The sequence below is a fragment of the Astyanax mexicanus genome, chromosome 21 (genome assembly GCF_023375975.1).
Source record: "Astyanax mexicanus isolate ESR-SI-001 chromosome 21, AstMex3_surface, whole genome shotgun sequence".
In the NCBI taxonomy this organism is placed as follows: domain Eukaryota; kingdom Metazoa; phylum Chordata; class Actinopteri; order Characiformes; family Acestrorhamphidae; genus Astyanax; species Astyanax mexicanus.
In genome coordinates, this window is record NC_064428.1 from 31195312 (window position 1) to 31210427 (window position 15116).

Below are 15116 nucleotides of genomic sequence, written 5' to 3' on the forward strand. Positions count from 1 at the left end.
GCGTTAAATATGTGGAGTTGAATTAAAGGATTATTAAGGACTTTTCTTTCTGATATTCCCTGCATTTTTCAAAGCATTTCTCCTGTTTATGAGTTATTGTCTCTCTCCGTTTGAGTGATTAACCTCATAAAACCTGCCAACACTTTCTTTGAAGGTAATAAATTCTTGTTATTGTTGTTTGTGTAATTAGAGTAGTGGAGCAGGAGCTTAATTTATAGCTTTAATTGGACGAGATGATGGAGAGGAAGATAAGAGAAATCTGCTGCAGGATTCATCTCCCTGTGCAGCGACTGAACAGAACTTTCAGAGCTTGTAATTGAAATTAGTATGAGCCATAAACAGAGTATAAAACACTACAGCTCTGGGGGAAAAAAAATAAGAGATCACTTCAGTTTCTGAATCAGTTTCTCTGATTTTGCTATTTATAGGTTTATGTTTGAGTAAAATAAACATTGTTGTTTTATTCTATAAACTACAGACAACATTCCTCCCAAATTCCAAATAAAAATATTGTCATTTAGAGCATTTATTTAGAGCAGAAAATGAGAAATGGCTGAAATAACAAAAAAGATGCAGAGCTTTTAGACCTCAAATAATGCAAAGAAAACAAGTTCATATTCATAAAGTTTTAGGAGTTCAGAAATCAATATTTATTATCAATATATCACAGTTTTGATGCATCTTGGCATCATGTTCTCCTCCACCAGTCTTACACACTACTTTTGGATAGCTTTATGCTGCTTTACTCCTGGTGCAAAAATTCAAGCAGTTCAGTTTGGTTTGATGGCTTGTGATCATCCATCTTCCTCTTGATTATATTCCAGAGGATTTCAATTTGGTAAAATCAAAGATCTGGAGATCTGTAGAGATTTGCTGTCTTTCCCTAACTCTCTTCCACTGTGTTATAATAAAATCACTGACATTTGGCTGTGGAATATTTAGTAGTGAGTTTTTAGTGAGCTTTTTTCTCTTTTTTGCTGTAGATGATTCATGATGATGTAGATTAGACTGGAAATCTCTGGAGTATTTCTTTTAAATGAATTTCCTGTCACTAAAATGGGCCAGTGCACAGCTTTAAAGATTACTGTAGGAAGACCCTGGAGATACAAACACCTAATATTAATGAATGAGTCTGTGAAATTTTAGGGATGCAATGAATAAATAAATAAATAAATAAATAAAGTTTTGTCTGAAACCAAAACCAAACCACTGTTTAATATCCCAGCAGACAATTACCTCTGTAGTGCTATTCTACTCACATATTTACCTCAGTATTGTTATTTTACTTATAGATTTACCTCAGTAGTGTTATTCTATTTATAAATTTACCTCAGTAGTGATATTATACTCATAGATTTACCTCATTTGTGTTAACCAAATCATAAATTTACCTGAGTAGTGCTATTCTACTCATAGATGTACCTCAGTAGTTCTATTCTACTTATAGATTTACCTCATTTGTGTTAATCAAATAATGAATTTACTTCAGAAGTGCTATTGTACTCCTAGGTTTAACTTAGCAGTGCTATTCTAATCAACCATTGGCCTCAGTAGTTCTACTACTCAGTGAATCTACTATTCACAGATAAATCTATTTGCAGATTCACATTTTAACATTAATGGTTTAACTGTTCTAATGATGATTTTACCTCAGTAGTGACATGGCAATAACATATTTACCTCAGCAGAGCTATTCTAATCATGGGTTTACCTCAGTAGTATTATTCTAATCACAAATTTACCTCAGCATTGCTGTTCTAATGATGATTTGTACCACAGTAGTAGCCATGTGGTGCTATTCTATTTATAAATTTACCTCAGCACTGCCATTCTAATCATGGATATACTCAAGAATGTGCTTTTTTTCCCGTTTTGGCCAAATAATTTCAGTCGCTAAACCTGTTCTGTTCTGTTCTGCAGGCTTTGGTTGGGGAGAAGGCATGCTACCAGTCTGTGTGCAGCTATGGAGGTCAGATCGTCTACCTTGGAACTAAGGTACCTGCGTTTATACATCCATGAAAATGCAGGAAAAAGCAAGGAAGCGAGAAAAACCCCTCACTTTGTCTGTTTGACACCTCTGACATTTAGTTTTTTATATATGCTGGGCTGCGAGACCAGCAGCTCTGTCATAACAAACTCAAAGTGCTTATTTTCTTTCACTTATTCTCTCCAGAACAATGTTTTATACACAGGCTTTGCGGACTGTGTGTGTGTGAGGAATGAGGGAAAATAGTGGCTAAATGAGGGGGTTCTGGGGGCAGCTATGGGTTGTTTGGCTGGATCTAGCGGCACGTCTAGCAGAGCTTTGGCACATGCAGCTGCAATTATGCTAATGCGACAGTGCGCAGAATGGGAATATGGTGAATATTCAGTGAGGGCTGCTTGCCTCGTTGCCCTCCGTGAACCGCTGGTCACTCGGGGGAGTCTGGGAGCGAGGGCGAGGGAGATAGAGACAGAACAGGAGAGAGAGAGCGAGCGAAATTTCCCATTAAAGTGTCAGTGGGTAAGCAGGGAATGTATTAGTAGGTCACTGTGATCAGCATGCACTGTATAATAAAAAACAGACTTTTTGATGGACCATTATAAAGTGATTAATCATATCATTTAAAAAAAGTTGTTTATCGCTTCTGTCAGGCAAAAAGCGTATATCATTTTAAATGTCAGAGAGAGAAGGAAGAGAAGGAAAAGGAGAAGGAAAATCCACTTAACCCTTTAGGAGTCCCACTAATAAATACATTTTTAAAAGTATTTTATTGGTTAAATTGTCTATTGCTATTCTATATCATATATTTACAGCAGCAGTGCTATTTAATATCATGATTTGTACCTCAGTATTGTCATTGTAAACATACATTTAGCCATATAGTGCTATGCTGTTCATAAATTTAGCTCAGATATGCTATTCTAATCACATATTTATCTCAAGATTGCTATTATAATCATGAATTTACCTTAGTCAAGCTATTCTAATCACACATTTACCTCAGTTTTCCTATTCTAATCATACATTTACCTGAGTAGTGCTGTTCTAATCATAAATTTACTTCAATATTGACATTGTTTATGTACATTTACCAGTGCAGTGCTATTCCGTTCATGAATTTAGTGCAGGTGTGCTATTCTAATCACACATTTACCTCAATATTGCTGTTCTAATCATGAATTTACTACTAGTAGAGCTATTCTAATCACATTTTTACCTCAGTTTTGCTGTTCTAACCATGAATATCTAGATTCTGTTAAGGTTAACTTTTTTGCCTTTGTAGAGCTATTCTAATCACATTTTTACCTCAATATTGCTATTTTAATCATGAATTTACTTTATATTGCAATTCTAATAACATATTTACCTCAGCATTGCTACTCTAATCATGATTTTCCCTTATTATATTCTAATCATAAATGTATTTTAGCAGTGCTATTCTAATTGCATATATACCTCAGCAGTGCTATTCTAATTATTTTACTATTATTTTATTGTTTTACTTCAGTAGTGGCATTGCAATCATACATTTACCTCAGTATTGAAATTTAATTGTACATTTACCCCTGTAGTGCTATTTTATTCATAAATTTAGCTCTTCTATTCTCTGCTATTCTATTCATGCGTTTACCTCAATTTTGCTATTCTAATCATGAATTTACTACTAGTAGAGCTATTCTAATCACATTTTTACCTCAGTTTTGCTGTTCTAACCATGAATATCTAGATTCTGCTAAGGTTAACTTTCAGTAGTAACTTTGCAGCATTTCTATTGGTCCATTCATCATGAACCACTGCAGTGATGCTGTAGTAAAACATTAAAACAAATAAAATTTGCCATTAAAAATTTCAAAAAGTGAAGTTTTGACAGTAATTTTAGTGAACTAGAAGTTTAGTTCATTCTTGTTTAACTTTCCCTCTTTGTTTTCTGTCACACAGTCCGTCCACGTTATGACCCTGAGAAACTGGCGAGAGGTATGTAGCACATTTATAACCTATTACAGAGTTATTATACTCTACCCTTAGTGGAGCTGTACTGTATGATTTGTTAACAAAATATATGGTGTAAATTAAGAGGTGAGGGGAATTCCCTTGCTGAAGAAGCACACAATTCTGCACTAATAAGAGTCTTTGGGCAAAATGAGTAACAGTTACACTCTAGGGCTAAAACTAAAGACTATTTTGACTATTTTGATTCTGTTTTTGAAATAATCAATTATTGATAAATAAAAAGGAATAAAGCTAAATATGAGTTCCAAAATAATCAAATGATATATTGTGTGCTAAATGTGAGTGAGATATAAATTTACTAATAATAAGACTCTGAGAATCTTGTTTAACAGCTCTAGCAGGCTCTAGTGGCTTTGTTTGGCTTACTATTCCACATTAGGGGCAGCAACTGTATTTATGTGGATAATAATGATTAGGTTGTTGCAGCTCTACTACATTCTAGTCCACTGTTTGTCATTGCTGCACTTTATCTGTGTAAATGCAGCTGTTTTCCTGGTTTCTCTGCAGCGTGTGGATAATTTACTGAAGCAGGAGAAGTTTACGGAGGCTCTGTCTTTAGCCTGGTCGTTCCACGAGGGCACGGCCAAAGCTGTCCTGGGTAAATCATGTTATCTTTGTTGTTATCATTACAGGATTAGAGGTTTTTTTTATATAAAGTATAATACACAGATGATTGCTGCCAGACTTTACATGCAGGTATGTCCCAGACAGTAAATGATACCAGGTGTAGTCTGATTGATTAGACACTGGGTCTTGCAAAAAGAGGGCAAGAGAAACATGATGGTAGTTTCGGCTAATTGCCCACTATCTAGATCAGGTGGTCGGTAATTAAGTTTGGCCATATTTTTTTCTAAGCCATTATGTGGTGGCCACAAAAAAAACTGTTTTGGAAAATGAAGTGTAATAGGATGGAGTGCTACAGACTAGTAGCTCTCCAGCCCAGAGGGTTGTTGAACCCAAATGCAGAACCGTTAATTAAAAGCAGGTAAACCCAAGAAAAATAAATAAATAAACACAATGCCCCTCACGCGGGATTGAACCCGTGTCGCCAGGGTCACGGTCCAATACACTACCGCTGCCCTGGCTAGTGAATTGGGACACGGCCGGGGAAAAAACAGGAAACCCAAGAACAAGCGGAAACTAAAGTCACACCGAGTGCGACAGAGAAACCAGGGAGGAATGTAAACAAAAGTTTGCCAGAAAAGCATCTTATTATTATTTTTTACATTATTGTGCATTATATTGCCGACCCCTGATCTAGAGCGTCCATTGTGCCAATTATTTTTGCTTTTTTTTTGCTGTGAACGAGAAATGTGCACTGGAACCCTGGTTGCCAGATTTGTCACCAATCAATAGTTTTTTTTTACCAGATGCAGGGCTCCAGACTAACTTTTTTCACAACCATCCCAGAATCGTCCCAAAATGGAATTTGTCCGTCTTAAAATATATTTATTTGTGTATTTTTTTTACTGCCATAATGTCAATAGTTGTATTTCTTCAAAAGTCACATCTATTTTTCCACCTGCTGCCACATTAAAGTCTGTCCACATCTGCTCGTCCTAAAATCGCAGTTCTGCCGTCAGCCAGAGAGTTGCGCAGTAGCCTTGATAGCCATTGCCACTTTTGAAGTTCCACAGTTGACTGACATAGCGATCCACCACTCACAGTTACTCACAATTTCCCACAATTAGGAGACCACCTCAGATTCTGAATCAGTTTCTCTGATTTAGCTTTTTATAGGTTTATGTTTGAGTAAAATTACATTTTTTTTATTCTACAAACTACAGACAACATTTCTCCCAAATTCCAAATAAAAATATTGTCATTTAGAGAATGTATTTGCAGAAAATGAGAAATGGCTGAAATAACAAAAAAGATCTTAAATAATGCAAAGAAAACAAGTTCATATTCATAAAGTTTTAAGAGTTCAGAAATCAATATTTGTTGGAATAACCCTGGTTTTTAATCACAGTTTTCATTCCTCTTAGCATGTTCTCCTCCACCAGTCTTACACACTGCTTTTAGATAACTTTATGCTACTCACTCCTGGTGCAAAAATTCAAGCAGTTCAGTTTGGTTTGATGGCTTGTGATCATCCATCTTCCTCTTGATTATATTCCAGAGGTTTTCAATTTGTTAAAATCAAAGAAACTCGTCATTTTTAAGTGCTCTCTTATTTTTTTCCAGAGCTGTAGTTTAATGATTATCATTTAGCATTCATTATTGTGTATTTGTTTTAGTTTAGAATGTTCAGGAGCTCTGATGTACCTCATACTTTTTGATCTTTGTCTTTGTCATTTGCAGGTTTGTTTGGGGATCCTGTAAAGAGGAAGGGGGTGGTGGCGGATAAGGTAATGTAACACATACATGGCTTGATTTTATACAGTAAAAAGGTATTTTAACCTCTTGCAGAGTGTAGCTCTGCTGTGGAGCACTGTGTGTAATAGTCCGTTTTGTCTCCTGGCAGATGGTGGAGATTTTGTTCCAGTATGTGGATCGTTCCCTCAAGAAATGTCCCGAGCAGGGAAAGATCCAAGTCCTTGAGCAGCACTTCCAGGTAGATTCTCACTGCAGACAGTTTAAGGCTGGCTGCACTGATTTGAGCTCTGTTTACCTTGATCATGTAATTAAGGTGCACATAATTACACCTAGCTTAAGTTGACCTTTTTTTTTGAGTTAATACAGTTTAGGTTTCAAGTTAAGTTGAGAAAGTCAAAAAAATTATTTATTAATGGTTTAGATCAGGGGTGTCCAAACTACGGCCCGCGGGCCATTTGCGGCCCGTTTCCTTTTTTGGAGCGGCCCGCGAGGTATTTTAGAACTAGAATGAAAGTTGGCCCGCTGTTAAGCAGGTTTTTATAATGTGAGATTCAAAGTTTGAACACTAGTTGTCAGAAACGGGCCAAAGAGTCTAAAAGTGGAGAGGGTGCGCATTTCTAGCTCAAAAAAATGGGGCAAAAGAGTTTAAAAGCGGAGAGAGTGCGCATTTCTAGCGCAGAAAAACAGGCCAAAGAGTCTAAAAGCGGAGAGAGTGTGCATTTCTAGTGCAGAAAAACGGGCCAAAGAGTCTAAAAGCGGAGAGAGTGCGCATTTCTAGCGCAGAAAAACGGGGTAAAAGAGTCTAAAAGCGGAGAGGGTGCGCATTTCTAGCGCAGAAAAACAGGCCAAAGAGTCTAAAAGCAGAGAGAGTGCGCATTTCTAGCGCAGAAAAACAGGCCAAAGAGTCTAAAAGCGGAGAGAGTGTGCATTTCTAGCGCAGAAAAACGGGCCAAAGAGTCTAAAAGTTGCCGTAATTAAGGAGTTTAATATTAAGAGACACCATGAAATTAAACATCAATTTGAAAAGTCTTAGTTTACACAACACTGTCAAAGATAAAGATAGTAAGTCAAGTAAAATGGTGTGTAAATGAAAGTAATCAGGATAAAGTATTATTTAAAGTGGTATATTTCATTATTTGTTTTATTACAGAGTCTGTGGCCCGTGACTTCAAATATATTTCTCCTTCTGGCCCCCAACAAAAAAAGTTTGGACACCCCTGGTGTAGATGTAAAAAATGTGGGTTAGGAGAAACTGGTCTAAGTTGAGCTAACTCAAATTACATGTTTTGAAAGTCAGAGGCTTTGAAATCCAGTTTAGCTGCAATTAGTATTTAATTGAGCTAAATAATATGTACTGTTGACCAAACTAAGACACAGAAGTATTTAAATACTTTAAAATAATTTTAGCAGCAGCTCACCTTAATATGTATTGAGTTGACACTAAATTTTGACTAGACAAACTTGAATTGAACAACTCAAATGACACTAATTTCAGATTTAGCTCATTTACTAATGATTTTCCCAACTCAATGTATATATCTTTGGTCAAACTGAGGTGTAGAATTAAAAATGTGGGTTAGGAGAAGTCTAAACTGGACTAAGTTGAGATAACTCTAATGACGTTTTTTTAAATTCAAAGGCTTTGAAATGCAGCTTAGGTTTCAAGTTAAGTTGAGATGTGAAAGTGAAAAAAGAGATGTAATAAAGATGTTAAAAATGTGGGTTAGGAGAAACTTGAGCTAACTCAAATGACATTTTTTGAAAGTCAGAGGCTTTGGATTAGGAGGAGTCTAAACTGGACTAAGTTGAGCTAACTCAAATGATGTTTTTTGAAATTCGGAGACTTTGAAATGCAGCTTAGGTTTCAAGTTGTGAGATGTGAGATCTTATCTTAATGTGCATTTTGGTTAAAAAAAAATGTGGGTTAGGAGAAGTCTAAACTCGACTAAGTTGAGCTAACTCAAATGACATTTTCTGAAATTCAGAAGCTTTGAAATCAATTTATCAATTTTTGTATTAATATTTTTGAAACTCAGCTAATTATGTAGTATTGATAAAACACAGAGACACAGAAGTGAAACAAATATGAGTCGGGAGAACTTTTGCCTGGACTGAGTTGAGTTAACTCAAATTGAGAGGCTTTAAATTCATTTTGAGCAGCAATTGAGTTAACTAAGATAATTCTCTGTAATCAGATAGTTTATCATCTTAAGTTGACCTGAGTCAAACTTTTTCAGCCATTTTTCAGCACACAAAAAATATATCTCTAAAGCTGTTCTTATATAAGCTCATACTGATAAAGACTCTACGAGACTCTCTGTCTTTTATTATTACGCTTAGATTTAGGCTTTTATTAAAGAAGTGAGTTTCATGTTTGCGTGACATTATCCTGTTATGAGGATTGTGTGGTGTGTGTGGTGTGTGTGGTGTGTGTGGTGTGTGTGGTGTGTGTGGTGTGTGTGGTGTGTGTGGTGTGTGTACTGGAATTCAGTTTGTGCCTGTCCTAAAGCCTAAGGTCTATTCATCTGCCATTAAACCAGAAGCAGCAATGACCCAGCAATGTCAGATCCTCCCTGCCCTAAGCTCTCTCTCTCTTTCTCTTTCCCTCTCTCTCTCTCTTTTTCTCTCTCTCTCTCTCTCTCTCTCTCTCTCTCTCTCTCTCTCTCTTTCTCTTTCCCTCTCTCTCTCTCTTTTTCTCTCTCTCTCTCTCTCTCTCTCTCTCTCTCTCTGTTTATAGGACATGGTTCCCATCATGGTGGATTACTGTCTGCATCTGCAGAGGACGTAAGTGATCTGTCCTGCACTGAAAACATCCTGCAGCTCACTCACACACTCTCTTACACACTCTTACACACTTAAACACACTCTCAGCACTGCGTGTGTGTACAGATCATACAAATTCATGTCAATCCTGGCTCCAAAACAGAACACATCTCATCAGCCTCTAATTTATAAGAGTGGTCCTGAAATACCCATACCTCGTATTTAACTTTAAGCTATAAACTAGTCCGTTTATTACTTTTGTTAGTGATGATTACAATGAAAGCCTAAAAATCAGTGTCTCAGAGTGGGCAGTGTGCCAAGTCCTGCTGGAAAATGAAATACAGATCTCCATAAAAGTTGTCAGTAGCAGAGGGAAGCATGAAGTGCTGTAAGATTTTGTGGGAAAACAAAACTGCACTGACTTTAGACTTGATAATAAAACACAGTGGATCAACACCAGCAGATGACATGTCTCTCCAAACCATCACTGATCATCAGTAAATTTTATATTTCGCTTGGAAATGAAGAGACCAGAGTCTGGAGGAAGAGTGGAGAGACACACAGTCCAAACTGCAAAAGACTTGAGACTGGGAAGGAGATTCACCTTCCGGCAAGACGATGACATTTACATTTACATTTACATTTAAGGTATTTAGCAGACTTCCTTATCTAGAGCAACTTACAACAGTGCTTCGATGTTACTTCAAATATCCAAAGCTAGTTTGTAGACTAGGATCAAGAGATACACATAGCTTGATCTTGTTTAGAACCCTAGGAGTGTTTTTATTTATTTATTTATTTATTTATTTTTTAGTTTAGAAACTCTTTGAAAAGATGAGTCTTCACGCAGCGTTTGAAGACGGCGAGTGACTCTCAGAGCTGTTCTGACTCCCAGTGAAAGTTTGTTCCCCCACCTTGGTCCTCCAGCACAGAGAAGAGTCTGGATGTTTGTTTTCTGTTGGTTATTCTGAGGGATGGTGGTTCGAGCCAAGCTGTACTGGAAGCTCTAAGAGCTCTTGGTTAGTACAGATCTGGCTTTGACCGTCATTGCCATCAAGTATGAAGGAGCTGGTGCAGTTTTGGCTTTGTAGGCCAGCGTCAGAGTTTTGAATCTGGTGCAGGCGGCAACAGGAAGATGGTGGAGGGAACGAAGCAAAGGAGTCACATGACTGAACTTCGGAAGGTTAAAGACGAGTCGTGCTGCCGCTGATTCTGAATTAATTGTAGTGGTTTGGTGGCTCGCAGTGGAAGACCAGCCAGTAGAGAGTTGCAGTAGTCAAGTCTTGAGATGACAAGAGATTGGACAGGGGTGTCCAAACTTTTTTTGTTGGGGGACAGAAGGAGAAATATATTTGAAGTCACGGGCCACAGACTCTGTAATAAAACAAATAATGAAATATACCCCTTTAAATAATACATTTTCCTGATTACTTTCATTTACACACCATTTTACTTGACTTACTATCTTTATCTATCTTTGACAGTGTTGTGTAAACTAAGATTTTTCAAATTGATGTTTAATTTCATGATGCCTCTTAATATTAAACTCCTTAATTATGGCAACTTTTTTTTTCTGCGCTAGAAATGCGCACTCTCTCCGCTTTTAGACTCTTTGGCCCGTTTTTCAGCTCTAGAAATGCGCACTCTCTCTGCTTTTAGACTCTTTGACCTGTTTTTCTGCGCTAGAAATGCACACCCTCTCCGCTTTTAGACTCTTTGGCCTGTTTTTCAGCTCTAGAAATGCGCACTCTCTCCGCTTTTAGACTCTTTGGCCCGTTTTTCTGTGCAAGAAATGCGCACACTCTCCGCTTTTAGGCTCTTTGGCTCGTTTTTTTGCGCTAGAAATGCGCACTCTCTCCGCTTTTAGACTCTTTGGCCCGTTTTTCTGTGCAAGAAATGCGCACACTCTCCGCTTTTAGGCTCTTTGGCTCGTTTTTTTGCGCTAGAAATGCGCACCCTCTCCGCTTTTAGACTCTTTGGCCCGTTTTTCTGTGCAAGAAATGCGCACACTCTCCGCTTTTAGGCTCTTTGGCTCGTTTTTTTGCGCTAGAAATGCGCACTCTCTCCGCTTTTAGACTCTTTGGCCCGTTTCTGACACCTAGCGTTCAAACTTTGGATCTCCCATTATAAAAACCTGCTTAACAGCGGGCCAATTTTCATTCTATTTCTAAAATACCTTGCGGGCCGCTTCAAAAAAGGAAACGGGCCGCAAATGGCCCGCGGGCCGTAGTTTGGACACCCCTGGTTTAGACCAAAGACACATTCATTATGTGTTAGAATGGCCCAGTCAAAATCCTTGAACTTCTGTGGGAAGACATGAAATTGCTGTTCACACACGCTCTCCGTCCACCTGGCTGATTTCGAGCTGGTTAGCAAAGAAGAATGGGCAAAAATCTCAGTCTCTAGTTTGTATGACTACTTGAAGAATCAGATAACGGCAGAAATCTGTTGTATATTATAAAGTGCATGTAAAAAGTGTATTGCACTTGTAGTCTAAAAACAAATGTGTGTGTGTGAGTGTGTGCCTGATTGAGTGTTTGTAGTTGTACCAGGGGGTGAGGTGAGTATAGCAACAGAGGTGCTACAACTGTGTGTGTGTGTAGGTGTTGATTAGTAAGTGGGAGAGAATCTTAGCACTTAGTGCATTGTCAGTTATTTGGGTGTACATTTGTAAGTGGCTTGTCAGCAAATGTGTGGATCTGTGTGTGTGTATATTTGAATGTATTTTTGGGTGTGTGTATATTTGTGTGTGTGTGTGTGTGTGTGTCCTGGCATGTGACTCAGCACCGCAGGGATGTGTGTTTAATGAGGATGAAGTAGGATAAAGAGCAGAACTCCACTAACTACCAAACACGCCAATTAATCCATCCCAGCCCTCGTGTGCGGCTCACCGGCCTAATTATGCTTCCTCGCCTCGCTCCGAGCCGACCCCGGACCAGCGGGGCCCTGCGCTCCTGACGAGCCGCCTCCATTAACCTCCAGCCTCCAGCTGCTCTCAGATCAGCCAGGATCTCTTTATTATTCCGCCATCGTTCATATTTAAAGAGCTTTCCTGCCGAGCCGGAGAGTCGCTCACTTCCTCCAGGAGCATCTGAGTGACTTTGAGGAGCTTTAGAGAGAAAGTGATGAGTCAGAACCAATCAAGTGTGATTTGTGCGAGAAACGTCCTGCTTTTATCGGTTCCTTGAAAGTCATGTACTGCGGAAAGTGGGTCTGTGAATTAGACTAATGTTCTTGTTCTTTTATGGTGCCCTAGAGTGTCCAACTATATTTATATTGTTGTAGTTGAATAATGAAAAGAAGGAAACCTTAAACACTAGGAGTGGATCAATATATTATTATTGCAATAACTAGGGATGCAACGGTTGCCATGGTTCGGTTCGTATCGCGGTTCTTGAGCCATGGTATCGGTTCGGTTTCGATATATATCAATATTAAAGCTTAGATTCTCTGCCCGAACCTAAAAATTGCCTGTGACATAGGCATCTGTTTTTTTAATACTATTTTAATTTTATATAAAGATTTGGCATGATAATCACAATATAACCAAGTAACCAAGTATTATCATTAACAAAAACGGACGAAATAACGAAAACTGAAAGTAAAAAAAACAAACAAACATGTTACTAAAACTAGGAAAAAGCGGTAATGAAAAGAAAAAGGCTAACTAACTGGAACTGCATTGAGAGTTTATAAAACTAACTAAAACTAAATAAAATGACTGATTAAATACCCTTCGTTTTTGTGTTTGTTAATTTATTTATAAGCGCTGTTTCCACTCCAGCAGTTTTACACAGTTTTTTCTGCTCACAAAGCGGAGCCGAATTCTGCGGGGAGTCGGATACGGCACAACAGGATCCGTGGAGTTATTATGTGGGGTATGTGTTGAAGGAGGAGCACTACCAACCGCCGCCACCCCCACAGCACGTGCTTAGCAGCCCCTCCCCCTGTCTATTCAGTATCAGAGCGTTCGTTCGCTCTGTTAGTGCGCGCACCGAAATACCTTGGTCCATCCGGGTGTATCGAACCGAACAGGCCAAACCGAACGGTTCCATAAAATGCCAAGAACCGTTGCATCCCTAGCAATAACGATCAGGGACTCAACCCTCAACTTGTGAAATTTTCACACCAATAAATCCAAAATTCCTGCTATTTTCTCATTTAGGAGTATTTTATCATCTTCAGTAAAGTCTCAGAGTATAGAATTGCTTGTGATATACAGCTCTGGAAAAAAGAATTAAGAGACCACTTATAAAACGGAAGATGGGTGATCACAAGCCATCAAACCAAGCTGAACTGCTTGAATTTTTGCACCAGGAGTGAGTAGCATAAAGTTATCCAAAAGCAGTGTGTAAGACTGGTGGAGGAGAACATGATGCCAAGATAAAAAACAGGGTTATTCCACCAAATATTGATTTCTGAACTTTATGAATATGAACTTGTTTTCTTTGCATTATTTGAGATCTGAAAGCTCTGCATCTTTTTTTAGTTTTGTTTTGTTCAACCATTTCTTAATTTCTGCAAATAAATGCTCTAAATTACAATATTTTTATTTGGAATTTTGGAGAAATGTTGTTCGTAGTTTATAGAATAAAACAACAATGTTAATTTTACTATAAATAGCAAAATCAGAGAAACTGATTCAGAAACTGAAGTGCCCTCTCAATTTTTTCCAGAGCTGTATATCAAATATTGCTGAATCCTAGTATCGCGATATCTTTGTTATTTTGTGTTATTTTGAGATATGTAACAGAGCATACACGATCTGGAAAACTGTAATGTAATTGTCTTGGCTTATTGTGTTTGTTTACTTCCTCAGAATGTATATTCATCCCATCTACTAGGAAAGCCATGGTGAAAGCTTGGGAAATGGTAAAATGCTGCCATGATCTACAGTGGAATATGGTGGTGTTGATACTGGAGAGCAGCTCATCACCACCAAATTTCAGATTCTCCACAGGAGTGTGCTTTTAGCACTTAATGTCATGTACAGATTACGCAAATTTCAGAGTTATGTTTGTGGATGTAAAATTTCCAAACCCTTTCTAACTGTAGCTTTAAGATTTACATTGTGATTACAAAATCCCAAAACTGTGATGTAACAGTCCTTTTTTTTTTTTTTTTTTTTTTACTTACATAATCCAGTCCCACTAGAGAAGCCCAGTGAAGGCTGGATAAATGGTGACATGCAACAGCGATTGCTTAATTGTTTAAACAAAATTTATGTAAAGTATAAAAAAACACACTTATTATATTTATATAAAGAATACATTACAATAAGACCTTTTAACATGCATTTATAAAAAATACAGTATATAACTTATAACAAACTGTGCAGTATGGGCATTTTAAGATGTTATTGTTTAGAGATCAGATGCAGCAGCTGGTCCGTCTCTAGATAAAACACACACACATTTCTTTCAATCTATTTGAACATGCACTTCAGAAAAACATCAAAAAGGACAGACTGTAGTGTTTGTCCTCAGACTCCAGGGTTAAGTACGCATCCGGCTGACTCAAGTCTCTTTTACACACACACACACCACTCGAGCAGAAGAGCCTGTCTCTTGTATCGTCTCTTTTGTCTATTTTCTTTCACAAGCTTTTAATGAAAGTTTCTATTGCCGAACTCTATGAGGCTTATAGCAGAAAGTAAAAAGTAGACGGATTGAAGTTAGTGAAAAAGAGAGGTAAGTTAATGAACTTACATTGACCAAATAATTCCAACAATATTTAATGAACCTCCATCATTCCAGAGAATGCTATTCTTATCCTCCTATACCTTTAGCCCATGCTTGGCATTGGCCATGGAGCTAGTAGGTCTATTTTTCTATATCTGCTCCTCCAGAGAGTTCTGATCTGTTGGCAGTATTTTTCTACATCGACTAGACAAGCTATATAATTGATGTGTGTTTGGATTAGCTCATTAATGACGTTGATTGAGCCCAGTCGCTGGTATTGCAATTATTGCAATTAGAATTAGAGATGTTGGATATTCCTGGTTGCCAGCATTGCTAATGCAGGGTCAACGGTTTTGGGG

The 15116-nt window shown here is 37.9% G+C and overlaps 2 protein-coding genes across 5 annotated transcripts in view; both read left to right on the plus strand.

Moving 5' to 3' along the window:
* pcca (propionyl-CoA carboxylase subunit alpha) overlaps positions 1-15116 on the plus strand; it is a 238898-nt gene that overhangs the window by 195664 nt on the left and 28118 nt on the right. Inside the window, exon 24 of one of the 2 annotated variants that reach the window (XM_049470135.1) lies at positions 9620-9666. The exons of the other annotated variant lie outside the window; for it this stretch is intronic. The gene's annotated coding sequence lies outside the window, so the exon portion shown is untranslated. Of the gene's footprint in view, positions 1-9619; positions 9667-15116 lie in introns of those variants that run through there. 2 annotated transcript variants of the gene reach the window in all.
* vps8 (VPS8 subunit of CORVET complex) overlaps positions 1-15116 on the plus strand; it is a 158313-nt gene that overhangs the window by 26425 nt on the left and 116772 nt on the right. For all 3 annotated transcript variants that reach the window (XR_007428212.1, XM_049470132.1, XM_049470133.1), the window contains exons 15-20: positions 1921-1995; positions 3923-3958; positions 4502-4592; positions 6299-6345; positions 6462-6551; positions 9051-9097. Coding sequence is in view for 2 of the 3 variants with exons in the window: in XM_049470132.1 (XP_049326089.1) it covers positions 1921-1995; positions 3923-3958; positions 4502-4592; positions 6299-6345; positions 6462-6551; positions 9051-9097 (386 nt within the window). In the remaining variant the exon portion in view is untranslated. The remainder of the gene's footprint in view (positions 1-1920; positions 1996-3922; positions 3959-4501; positions 4593-6298; positions 6346-6461; positions 6552-9050; positions 9098-15116) is intronic.